Below are 13,801 nucleotides of genomic sequence, written 5' to 3' on the forward strand. Positions count from 1 at the left end.
TGTAGCAGGATCCAGGGGTAGAACTGAGAATTCCCAGTTTGGTGGATGAATAGCATGTCCCTTACCCTCTCTTCCCTGCATATTCCTTCCCTCAGCCCACTTGGCAAACAAAACTGCATTACTGACCTAGGAGCGTCTTAGAGGACCTCAGCACTGAAGTTTTTACCAGCCTGGCGTCAAGGAAGTGCTAAAATGAAGCACCCATCAATCAAGAAGGGCAGCAGCTGTTGAAGCATATCAAATATCAGTAAACAGCAAGCCCACAGAGGCCACTGAAGTTGGCATCCTCTTAGCAAAAATACCCTGCTGCCTTCAAGAGAGAACACTGTGGACTTTTATAAACTGCATTAAGTGTTGTAGGCCCCCCACAACCCCATTTGGACAACCTGCTCCCTGTGAAATATTTTCACTTATAGATGGTATGCTATACTCTTTTTTTTTTTTTTTTAACCTCTACTTTTGTTAAGGGCAAATTCAGTGCTCACAGAGTGTTCTAGGCTTTTAGCCCTGGAAATGCTGGTCTTCAAAATACTCTCCCAGTGATTATGAGGAGTTTCACGTTCAGCTTCTCCAGCACCCTTCCTGTTACTATTAGCAATATGATTCATATTATAACTAATAAACCTATTATAGGGCCGTAGCTAAGAGCACAGGCTCTGATAGCACACAAATTTAAGTTCAAATCCTGAGTTCAAATTCTCTAGAAGTACATTAGGACAATCCCTTCACCTCTCCAAGCCTGGTGTATAATTTTAAAAAATAAAACTATTAAGAGTACCTATCTCATAAAATTTTTGTGAAGATTAAATGAGAAAATATGCATAAAGTAATTAGCATAGTTACTGATATTAATCAGCTTTCAGTGGAAGGTATACAAACTTAGTCATATTTACAATGATAACTAGCATCATTATTCTACCACCTGTCTGCCATTTTGTCACACTGTGGTGGCTTGTGTGTTGTTATGATGCTGGAAGATATGCCATCAGTATTTCAAGTACCAGCAGGGTCACCCATGGTGAACAATTTTCACTGGAGTTCCCAGGCTAAGCCAGACTAGGTAGAAAGGCTCAGCAATCTACTTCCAAAAATTAGCCAGTGAAAACTTTTTGGATCACAACAGAATATTTCCAGATATAGTGCTGCAAGATGAGCCACCTGGGTTGGAAGACACTACACAGTAACCACAATGGGCTCACACATGCCAACAATCACAAAGATGCACAGAAACAGGCAACATTTCATTATGTTGTACATAGGGTCACCATGAGTCAGAGCAAACTCGAAGGCAGCTAACAAGAACAATGTCAATATTCTTAGCCAATCTATAAATCACAGAGTATACTAGAGCTTTACATATATTATTGAAAGATCGCCGGGCTAGTCATTTGCCTGTTTGCCATCAGATACCTTGTTCATCCCTCCTCTGCTCTGTTCTGTTTATATTTCCTAGGCTCCCTTGTAGCTGGCTTGTGGGCAGGTTTGACCAGTGGGAGATACTGATAGAAAACTGGAGGAAGAGAAGTCAGATCAGTTGTCCATTTCATGACAGCAGCTGCTGTATCTTGTGTATGGTTCTAGCTTCCAGCCTCTCTTTCAGGTCCCAACTCTGTCCGCTCAGCCCTTTTGACTTTAACCTCAGCCTGATATCCCTGGCCCCTGGCTCTGGTCACACCACTGCCTCCCATTGTCTCTGAAGCCCTGAGAAAGGGAGCAACTTTCTGCTGTTGCTAATCTCTGGGCCACCTCAACATTATCTGTTTGGCTTCTTAGTTTATTCTATCTATATCTGTGACAGATGATACCTATGACATAGCCTCCTTTATGATACCTATGTCAACCCATTTCTTGTTTTAAATTCTTTTTTTTTGAAAGATCTAGAGTAGTTTCTAGGACTCTGACTGGACTGTGACTTATATAGTTGCTTTTAAATATTAAATGAGAAGTCAGCCTTACCACTTCCCCTCCTCTCTCTCTAGTGGAATGGGCTAGGCCAACTGGAGAAAGGGTAGCTGGTTATCACAGAGAGCAGTTCACTTTGACTAAGTGAAGCCCAAAAGAAAAGAAACTGACCTGGGTATCTTTAATGAATCCTGCTTTGGTACTTAACTCCGACTTAGGCATTGAGGCCAAGAGCCTCAAGCAGCTTACTACCTCTCTGTGGAGACAAGGCTTAATTACAAGTCACAGCCAGATATACCATAAGGTAATGTATAGTCACGAGGAACAGGAACTCCTCTTTCTTGAGCTTGTGCTGTGGGCCATTCACTATTCTAGGAGAGTCACTGTTGTAGGTGTGTGATTACTCTTATTCCCCAAATGAGGAAATGCAGGCTCAGAGAAGGCATGTCACACAGCTATGAAGTGGTGATGGTAAGAGTTTAACTTAAGTCTAACTCAGAGTGTCCTGTCTCAGAACACATGTTTATTACTGGCTTATAGCTGCTTCTCAAAGTTTTCCAAGCTTTCTTACAGTTTCAAAGCATAGAGTAAAAAAAACCTGTATACATAACTCATATTGCACTGGTCTTCTTTTAGAAATTTCTGTACAGAAATAGTATTCAGTATCAGGCACTTACCTTTCTCATCTAGTTCTCACAACAGGTTTTTGTGGAAAGCTTACTGTTTTTGTTTTTACAAATGAGCAAACAAACTCAGAAAATTCAAACAACTTACCCAAGGTCACAGTGGACATTTATTTTCAAGCCCCCAAGCACATGCACTTTCTACAGGTGATATCCAAGTACTGGGTTATAGTGTAGGGTCAAGTGTTTCTAGAAATCAAAAAAAAAAAAATGAGAAAAAGCAAGGCCAGGTTCCCCACCTTCAAAGAGCTGACAGTTCGGTTGGAGGATTGAAGCGAAGCGACCTGAAACCAGAGAATGTCATTATATAATCTAGGCTCCAATAATGGCTACAAGCAGGAAAGAGAAGTGTGGCTTTGTGTAAGAAGTGGGACTGGAAATGGGCTCGAGTGGAGATGTGAAGTTAGGACAGACAGAGACGTAGCAGGAAGAGGGCTTCTTGGACGGAGATGCTAGTGAGAGCGAAGAACAGATGGGAAGGATCACAGTTCAGGTACAGCAAAAAAGACAGCTGGATATGTAAGGTCGCAGTTGATTGGGGGTAGGGATTGTTAACGACAAGCAAATGGATTAGGAATTTGGGCGTCTTGGGAACATCCTTTTGTGTAGCATCCCTTGACTCTATTGTTTATACATATACACACACACACATACACACATATATACAGGCATAGGTTGATAGTTTCGTTAAAAAAAAAGCATTAAGTTCTTCATACATGATGATGCTGTTTTTGGGTAAGAAAAATACCATGTAAATTAATTCAGCCTGGGAATAATAACAAAGATTTATTACTCATCTCTCACCATTTTGAAGAGTCCCTGAGGTGGAAAAGGAACACTCTTTAAATGCCTCTAGAAAGCTATCCTGTTTCACAAGAGGACATTTGTGTATAAGGTGTAAAATATCATGTTTGAGAATTTCAGGATGGAGAAGGCACCTTCTGAGACAGTGTCACTAAGACGTGGGAAGGAAGCAACCCATCTGAAACCAGCTCAAAAGCTACACACTCCCCCCTCCCAAACCCTTCCCCCACCCACCCTGTCGGTTGACATCTTGGCAGAGGACCCTGTGTGTTGGATGAAGTTGATGGGAATGAAATTCCTACCAAGTTGGCCGTGTCAGTTTCACCTGTCAGCATCTCTGATGAGGAGGGATCTTGACAGACCAGACTGGTTTGAATAATTGGACTACAGCAGTTGTCTTCATCTCAGTAAGCTGACTAACCACTGCAGATGCTAGAGGAGAATTTATAGACAATCCTAAAATGGAGATTCGAGCAAGTGCTACTAGGGAAAAGCAGGCTTTAGTGAGTTTCCAATGCATTGTGGTGTGGTGGGAAGCTGGCACCCCTAAAGGGGCTTCTAAAAGTGATAAGGGAGAGGATTCATTTAGCACACACCAGCCACTGTTTAAGTGCATTTTGTGTATTAGTGCCCTTCATCCTCATAGCAGTCCCATGAGGTGCCGATGTTGGTTCCACTTTGTAGACTAGGAACCTGAATCACAAAAGAGGTGAAGTACTTTGTCAAGATAACATAGCTAGTAAGAAGTGAAGCTAAACTATGAACTCAGTCATTCTGACTCTATAATCTGCTCACTGAGGTCTCTAGGGGGTGCAAAGTGTTTCTGCTCAACTGCTAACCTGAAGGTGGGCAGTTCAAATCCACCCAGTGGTACCCTGGAGAAAAGTCCTGGTAATCTGCTTCTATTAAGATTATAGCCAAGAAAAACCTTATGGAGCAGTTCTACTCTTTAACACATGGGGTCACCATGAGTCAGAATTGACTCGAAGGTACCTAACAACAATAGCCTGCTCACTGTGATAATATTGAAAACCATCTCTGTAAAGTTTCTTGGGAAACTCCTCTTGGTAAGGCCCACCCCCTCTATGCTTATCTCCAGCACTGCCCTTAAATGTGTCAATATTGGCTTTCCCCCGTAGAGTGCGAACTTTCAGGTAAGGGTCCAAGTCCTACCATCTTATATAGCCAGAGCCTAGCCTAGTAGGTGCTGGATGAATGTGCTGTACCAAACAGGAAATGAAATTTTACAGATAATTTGTAATCTCCTTGGAGCTGGCTAGGAAGGTATCCACTTCTAGTTACATAGAGAGCCAGCCACCTAAAGCAGTGGTGCTACTGTGAATGGGTTTGGAGTCTTTAGCTGGTAAAATCTGACCTAGTATCACCTAGTTATTATCAATGTCTCCAGAAATGACTTTCCCGTTCATGCTAGCACTGGCTGCAAACTGCTCCTATGAGTCTCAGTTGCTCTGATTTTTCAAATATAAGCTTCCCCGTCTTTAGAATCTGTCCCATTATTGAATAACTCAGCATGGGACCCAGGGCAAGAGGCTTACCTCTTTGAACCCCTTTGGTGTCCTCAGCTTTAAACTGAAAGGATCAGGCACAACAATTTTCAAAAAATTTAAAGCAGTGAAAACTTCGGGACCCCAAAGTATAGGATAAATGGAAGGTGAACTGAGTCTTCTCTTAGCCTGCCACACCCTCCCTTTCTGTACTGCATGGCAGCCGTCGAGGGTCTCTGCTGAACATAATGAAGAAGCACAGGACTAGATTGTTTCAGAGGAGATAATCCAAAATGATATTAAACTAATAATACAATAATAAAATAACTTCACAGTGGGGAGATCCTAGCCTATGAGAAAGGCAGGTTAGAGGGCATTTACCATGGGACCTCTGGCCCTGCGTGACTGTTAGACTCTGTTAGACTGTGGTGGACAGGAGGTGGTGGCACCTTGGCTTGATAACGTACAGTGGGATGGGAAGTTAAAGCCTCTGGGCCTCATCCTCCTTGGCTGAAGACAGCCTGTGTGTCGTGGCACTGGTGATGGAGAAACTCTATCCACAGACTCTTAGAGACTGATTTTCTGTCTGGGGAATCTAACCTCTTGCTTCGCTAGCACAGAGGATCAGACTGTTACCAGAGGAGGCAATGAGAGAGCTCTCTGAAAGGCTTTTCCTTCCTTTGTCTTCCTTGTTTCTTTTTTTTTTCTTTTTTAACTGTATGTTTCAGAAGGAATTTCTGGTTACTTTTGGGGCTTAACACCACCATTTTGAATCCTACTTGGCACTTAGAGCTTTGAGACATCCACACCACCACCCACACCAGTCCTGTGTGCTAGAAGATGAGTGAAGATTTTGTTCTATTATATTAATAGGACTTACTATTAAAAAAAAAAAAAAAAAAACTTTCAGGGTCAAAGTTGAATGCCCCGTTTCCTTTATATTTTTGTTAATTTTCACAGATCACTTATGTGAGCGCCTTAAGAATAGGAATCTTGCTTTAGTTATTCCATATCTCTAGTTCAGTGGTAGAATTCTCACCTTCCATGTGGGAGATCCAGGTTCAATTCCCAGCTGGTGTATCTCCTATGCAGCCACCGCCTGTCCGTCACTGGAGGCGTGAATATTGTTATGATGCTAAACAGGCTTCAATGGAGCTTCCAGACTAAGATGGACCAAGAAGAAAAGCTTGGCAATTTACTTCCAAAATCAGTCAGTGAAAATCCTATAGATCACAACAGTTCAAGCCACAGCTGATGATGAGGATAGTCCATGGGGTCACCATGAGTTCAGAGTTGACTCAGTGTCAGCTAACAACAGCAGTGTCTAACACAGAACCTGACACGTAGTAGATGCTTGGTAAATATTTGTTTATTCACTCAACAAGTATCCCCATATATACAGTGATAAACAAAATAACCATGATCCCAACCCTTATCATGGTTATAACTGAGTAAAAGAGACAGTTAATGAATAAATACAAATATTTATATGATATGTACTGGGTTAAGTGCTATAAAGGAGTAGAACAGATTTAATGGAAGAACAAATTAGAATAGTTGATGAACGAATGAAAATAAAATATCTACAACTCCAAACCTTCAATGTCTGTCTCATCTCATCTCTTGGTAATAATAATCATTACTATTATTTTCATTACCACAATTTCTACCATTTCTTGAGTATCTACTATATTCCAAGGTTTGTGCTAGCATCTTCACATTTGTTATATCAAATTCTCAAAATAACCGTCATTTAGACATCCTTATTCCTTATTCCAGATGGAAAAAAAAAAAAAAAATGAGGGAAGAAAATTAACTTGTTCATGATCACAGAGCTGGTAAATGTCAGAGATGAAATTTGATCCTAGGTTGGTCTGAGTCAGAACCTCTGCTCTGAACAAAAGGAAAAGAAATTCTCATGAACTCCAAAGATTAACAGCCGGGGCCCAAAAGGGGCTCCAGTTTGAGAAACACTGCATCATACCATGTGGCAAAAGATTGACACTGCTGGGTGAGAGGAGAAAAAGAGAAAAAGCTTTGCTGGAGAGTAGGAGGGAAAAGAAAAAAGATAGTATTCTTGAGTTGGCCATCTTATCAGCCTAGAAATAATAAACCATCACCATGGCAACAGGAACTATAATTAATGGCAGATGTTGAGTCACTTTAAAAGCTACGCCCAGTTGGCTGTTGGACTGGTGCTGTAAAACCTCTGTTCTCTGCCACAGTTGGGCTAATCATGCTACAGTCATGTTGGAGAGACCCATCTTTTGAAGGTAGAACTCACCCTGGACTTGGCATCAGGAGACTTGAGTATGAGCCCAAATCTCACCTTCCTAAGCTCTGTGGCCTTTAGCAAGTCAGTTCATCAAACATGGGAAATAGTTATTGTTAATTTCATCATCATTATTATTATTGTAAGCTGCCATCCAGTCAGTCAGGCCCAACTCATGGCAACCCCATGCACAAAAGAATAAAAGACTGCCTGTCCTGTGACATCCCCCTGATTCTTTACAGATTAGACCATTGTGATCCATAAGGTTTTCATTGGTTGATTTTCAGATGTAGATCACCAGGCCTTTCTTCCTAGTCCATCTTTGTCGGGAAGTTCTACTGAAACTTGTTCAGCATATAGCAATATGCAAGCCTCCACTGATGGATGGGTGGTGGCTGCGTGTGAGATACTGTTGTTGTTAGGTGCTGTTTAGTCAATTTTCAACTAATAACAATCCCATATGACAGTAAAACTGCTACATAGGGTCTTCTAGGCTGTAATCTTTATGGGAGCATATTGCTAGGTCTTTCTCTTGCAGAGCTGCAAGGTGGGTTCAAGCCACCAACCTTTCAGTTAGCAGCCGAGTGCCACCAGGGCTCCTTGTGTTAGGTGCATTGGTGGGGAATCAAACCTTAAGTCTCCCACATAAAAAAACAGAAGGCAAGAATTCTACCACTGGATCATCAGTGTCGCATATTATTATTGTTTTTACTAGTAATAATAGTAATAAAAAAAAAAAAACATTGCCATCAGATCGATTCCGACTCATAGCAAGCCTATTGGACAGAGTAGAACTGCCCCATATGGTTTCCGAGGAGCACCTGGTAGATTCAAACTGCTGACCCTTTGGTTAGCAGCCAGGCTCTTAACCACTAGGCCACCAGGACTCCATTACTAGTAATACTAGACTTAAATAGAATAAAGGATGTGAAAGTTCTCAGTAAACTGTAAAATAACTCACCAATAGAAAATATTATGGACACCAGTAGGCAACCTAATGTGGTATAACGAGCGTACATTAGAATCCGACTGCTTCATCTGAAGAAGGCAAAGAAACCCTCAGGGCCTCAATTTCTTAAACAGTAAAATTTCTCAATGTATAATCTGTAAAATGTTCTACCCCTCTTACAAAACTTGGGCCAATTGCTTAACCTCTCTGCACTTCAACTCCCACCCCCACCCCCACCCCGACCCCCTGTAAAATGGAGATGATACTAGCACCTCCTTCTTGAAGCTGTGTTGGAGATTAAATGAGTTAACACAGGAAAAACATTTAGAACAATGCCTGACACATACAATGTGCTATAAATATTAACTGTGGTGGTGGTGGTGATGATGATGATGGTAAAGAGAAGAAGAAGAAGAGGAGGAGTGAGGGGAGGAGGGCAGTGGGATGGGGAGAGAAGGAAGAGCAATTGAAATGCTAAAGCTGTGAGGTGTGATACAGGTATGTTCGCAGTCACTGTCAAAACACTGTGGTCAGCCCCTGAACTGGTCAGTGTATTCATATTCTAACTTAACTGTCTATCAGTTTTCTCAAATGTTCTATTATCTATGTTGCAGATTCTGCCTTTTTGTCAAACCCAGTCTGTATGTCTCTCCTGTTCTGGCTTATGTGGTTTAAGGGGGGGAAGGAGAACCAGGAAAGATAAATGGACATAAACCATGAGAAAAATTTGCTCAGAGTACAAGTTTTTCTATAGGCCAGAATTTCCCAGAGTATTCCCTGACGTATTAAAAGGTATTCCCAGAAAGAATTAGTTTGGAAAATGATAATTTTTATAGCAAGACTTCTCTTAAGACTTTAGTATGTAAATATATGCATTGTGAAGCTCCCCTGGGGTGAGGGTGCATGCAGAATATAAAGTGTTTCCCAAATGTCCTTGACCAAAGAATTAGTTTTTCATAGAACATCTTATTTTGCTTAGGTTTTTAGGACCAAACATTGGGAAATGCTGCAATAAACCCATGGTCGAGACCATCAAGCATAAGACCACAAGTATAAGTTTGAAAACTCCCACTAATCCCCCCATAAATTCTTGTGCCCATTTAAAATACTAAAAGGGCACTGGTTCTGTATTTGGCAGCAACTATGTAGAGTCGCTATGAGTTGGAATCGACTTGATGGCACTGGGTTTGGTTTTTTTTTGGTATGTTTCAGATGGTAGAGGAGCAGTGACAAGTAAGAATGGTACATTTGCCACCTTTAGGGAGGTCGTGTGGGGCTGTTAGGGAAAGGAGGAGTGATTGGCAATTTCAGTACAATGTGACAGGTGTAAAGGAGAAAGAGCATGGGATGCTATGGTAGTGGGGACAGGTGCTTCTCACCCAAATTGGTGAGGCAAGGAGACTTTCCTAGGGTGAGAACCAAAGCAAGAGTTTCATGTGTGTAACACATTGGAGTTGATAATGCACTTTCCCATGCATTGCTGTTGCTTCCTCATAGCAACCTTCCTAGGTAGATACAACAGAGAGTGGTAAAAATTACAGGTACCCTATTGCTGTCGAGTCCATTCTGACTCATAGCAACCCTACTGGACAGAGTAGAACTGCCCCATAGGATTTCCAAGGAGTGGCTGGTGGATTCAAACTGCCGATCTTTTGGTTAGCAGCTGAGTTCTTAACCACTGTGCCACTACCATTTAATGAGCTCCTACTATAGGTCAGGTGCTGTACTAGGCATTTTACACACTTACTGCTCTTAATCTTCAGAACATGCATTGTATACTTAGTTAACAGATCAGAAACTGAAGCTCAGAGAAGTTAAGTGGCTTTCCCAAAGCCACGCATGTACCTAGTGCAAAACCAGTATTTCAACTCAGATCTGTCTGATTCCAAAATCATCTCCCATTATATTGTGGTCCACAAATGCTTAGCCTGGGTAGGAGCTGGTCCATGACAGAGTTTTCAAGGACTGAGAAATATAAAAAAGTAAGCAGAATGTTGTGAATTCTTCCATACACTAATTTGTTTCCTTTTAAATTACGCTGTCTGAGAAGTATCCTTTCAAATTGTTTGGTGTAAAATGCTCATTTTAGTATTATCATTGTTATCTTAAAAGAGGAAACTTTTATTTTGAGTTCTTTTTTGGCAAAATAAAAACTTACTAGTCGTATGTTAGTCTCCAAAATAATTTTTGAAGTGTTACCATCCATGACATGCAAAAATCTTGGGAATGCTGCTTACACAACTTTGTAGACCTTATCCTATCTAAAAAAACTAGAGGAATAAGGCTTCCAAAGAAATCAGGAATATAAACCAGTACATTACTTTGGGGTCTGCTGGTCCTTAATGTGAACTTGGATGAGTTACTAACCACCACGGGCTCCAGTGTCTAGCGGCTGTAAATGGAGATAAAGAGAGATAATACGGCACCTTGCAAAATACACACATATACCACCAGTGGTACCCAGGACGATTTTAGCTGGTATGTGGACAGACCTTTTCTATTAGTTACATATTTGCTTACTGTGTACTAGAAAAAATATGTGAACAAACCTGGGTTTTTATAGACATTTTTGCTTAGAACAAAACTATTTTTTTTTAACATTTTTTTACTTGTACTTTAAATATTTACAGAACAAACTAGTTTCTCATTAAACAGTTAGTACATATTGTTTTATGGCATTGGTTAACCACCCCATGACAGGTCAACACTCTCCCTTCTCAACCTTGGCTTCCCTTCTACCAGCTTTCCTGTTCCCTCCTGCCTTCTAGTCCTTGCCCCTGGGCTGGTGCGCCACTTTAGTCTTGTTTTGTTTTGTTTTTTTTATTAACTTTTATTGAGCTTCAAGTGAACGTTTACAGATCAAGTCAGACTGTCACATATAAGTTTATATACACCTTACTCCGTACTCCCACTTGCTCTACCCCTAATGAGTCAGCCCTTCCAATCTCTCCTTCCGTGACAATTTTGCCAGCTTCCAACTCTCTCTATCCTCCCATCCCCCCTCCAGACAGGAGATGCCAACACAGTCTCAAGTGTCCACCTGATATAATTAGCTCACTCTTCATCAGCATCTCTCTCCTACCCACTGTCCAGTCCCTTCCATGTCCGATGAGTTGCCTTTGGGAATGGTTCCTGTCCTGTGCCAACAGAAGGTTCGGGGACCATGACCGCCGGGATTCCTCTAGTCTCAGTCAGACCATTAAGTCTGGTCTTTTTATGAGAATTTGAGGTGTGCATCCCACTGATCTCCTGCTCCCTCAGGGTTTCTCTGTTGTGCTCCCTGTCAGGGCAGTCATCGATTGTGGCCGGGCACCAACTAGTTCTTCTGGTCTCAGGATGATGTAGGTCTCTGGTTCATGTGGCCCTTTCTGTCTCTTGGGCTCTTAGTTATCGTGTGACCTTGGTGTTCTTCATTTTCCTTTGCTCCAGGTGGGTTGAGACCAAGTGATGCATCTTAGTTGGCTGCTTGTTAGCATTTAAGACCCCAGACGCCACATTTCCAAGTGGGATGCAGAATGTTTTCATAATAGAATTATTTTGCCAATCGACTTAGAAGTCCCCTTAAACCATGGTCCCCAAACCCCCTCCATTGCTCCGCTGACCTTTGAGGCATTCAGTTTATCCCGGAAACTTCTTTGCTTTTGGTCCAGTCCAGTTCAGCTGACCCTCCATGTATTGAGTATTGTCCTTCCCTTCACCTAAACCAGTTCTTATCTACTAATTAATCAGTAAAAAACCATCTCCCACCCTCCCTGCCTCCCCCCCTCGTAACCACAAAAGTATGTGTTCTTCTCAGTTTATACTATTTCTCAAGATCTTATAATAGTGGTCTTATACAATATTTGTCCTTTTGCCTCTGACTAATTTCACTCAGCGTAATGCCTTCCAGGTTCCTCCATGTTATGAAATGTTCCACAGATTCGTCACTGTTCCTTATCGATGCGTAGTATTCCATTGTGTGAATATACCACAATTTATTTACCCATTCATCCGTTGATGGACACCTTGGTTGCTTCCAGCTTTTTGCTATTGTAAACAGAGCTGCAATAAACATGGGTGTGCATATATCTGTTTGTGTGAAGGCTCTTGTTTCTCTAGGATATATTCCGAGGAGTAGGATTTCTGGGTTGTATGGTAGTTTTATTTCTAACTGTTTAAGACAACGCCAGATAGATTTCCAAAGTGGTTGTACCATTTTACATTCCCACCAGCAGTGTATAAGAGTTCCAATCTCTCCACAGCCTCTCCAACATTTATTATTTTGTGTTTTTTGGATTAATGCCAGCCTGAACAAGACTATTTTTAAAAAAGGAAAGAAAAAGGAGTTAACTCAGAATCAATGTAGAAAAAAATTTCATAAATATTAAATACTGTAGGTAGTACTTGGGTATGGAAACACTTGCGAAGATGCTATATGAATTACTAAAATTTGTGAAATAATAATACATATGAAAGTGCTCGGTACATGGAACCAGTTGCCATCAAGTTGACTCATGGTGACCTCGCGTATGGCAGAGTAGAGCTGTGCTCTGTAGGATTTTCAATGGGTGATTTTTCAGAAGTAGATTACCAGGCCTTGCCTCCAAGCTACTTCTGTGTGGGTGGACTCAAACTTCCAACCTTTCAGTCAGCAGCCGTGTGTATTAATAATTTGTACCACCCAGGGACTCTTGACACATAGAAGTCCTCATTAAATGCTTCCTTTCTTCCTGATTCACCAGGAGAAAACGTTATAGCTTCAGTCTCCCAGTTCAGTACTGTTTTCAGGACATGGAACTGCCCGTTTGCCTATCTCACACTGCACCCTTCCTTCCTTCATCTATCCCTTGGGAAAAGTGTAGCGAGTATAGGGATTCAGAGCTGACTAGTGGCTTACAAAAATGTTCTGATGAGTGTCAGTAATGAACGATGCCTACCCAATAGAGTAGACAGTATCAGCACTGTGTTTTGAAAAACAGGAATCAGAATCTGAAAACTGAAAGGGCCCTCAGAGACCATCCTCTCCAATCCCTCTTTTTACAGATGAGGAAGTCGAGACCCAGAGAGGGGAAGTGGCCAGAAGAATTTCATGGCCAGAGAGCTCATTGCTGGCCAAAGCAGGATGAAAATTTATATAAAACATACAGATGTAAAATTTTACTTTAAAAAAAGAAAAAAAATTGTTTCCTTCAGACTTCCTGCTTTCCAGAAAAATAGCAGGGATGTACCACAAAAGGACTTTCACTTCCACAAATCTAAAAGTGTTGCAGGTCATACTTTATATACTGTGTCAGGCAAGAGAGCATTATAAATGACCATTGGAGGCTTTCCTTGTTGTGTCCTAATACAACATTGCCTGTTCCCTGGATCCTCTGATTGTAACCATCATCTCCGTGAAAACTGGCGTGCTTAATGCTTTAGTGGGGAAAATGGATAGCCCAGTTGTGGATGACAGCACCAATGCGAAGCAGTATCTGAGTCTGGTAGAAGTCAGATCCTCTTCTTCCAGTGTTTTGAAGTAAGTGACATAGAAGATAAATATAATCAATGCTGTGCCCACCACCCACCCCCAATATCCTTTATTGCCCTCACTCCAAGTCTTCAGTCAGCCATAGGAACAATGGAGTTGGAGGTTTAAAAAGTGGGTTTTCAAGTCAAGCAACCTTGAAATATAGCCCTACCTCTGTAACTTACCATATTTTCACAA

The 13,801-nt window shown here is 41.4% G+C and overlaps 1 protein-coding gene across 18 annotated transcripts in view; it reads left to right on the top strand.

Moving 5' to 3' along the window:
• Window positions 1-13,801, top strand: part of FGGY (FGGY carbohydrate kinase domain containing) — a 627,007-nt gene that overhangs the window by 477,957 nt on the left and 135,249 nt on the right. Inside the window, exon 16 of one of the 18 annotated variants that reach the window (XM_049879406.1) lies at window positions 96-5,192. The exons of the other annotated variants lie outside the window; for them this stretch is intronic. Within the exon in view, the coding sequence (XP_049735363.1) occupies window positions 96-125 (30 nt within the window). The 3' untranslated portion in view covers window positions 126-5,192. Of the gene's footprint in view, window positions 1-95; window positions 5,193-13,801 lie in introns of those variants that run through there. 18 annotated transcript variants of the gene reach the window in all.

The sequence above is a fragment of the Elephas maximus genome, chromosome 3 (assembly GCF_024166365.1).
Source record: "Elephas maximus indicus isolate mEleMax1 chromosome 3, mEleMax1 primary haplotype, whole genome shotgun sequence".
Classification (NCBI taxonomy): domain Eukaryota; kingdom Metazoa; phylum Chordata; class Mammalia; order Proboscidea; family Elephantidae; genus Elephas; species Elephas maximus.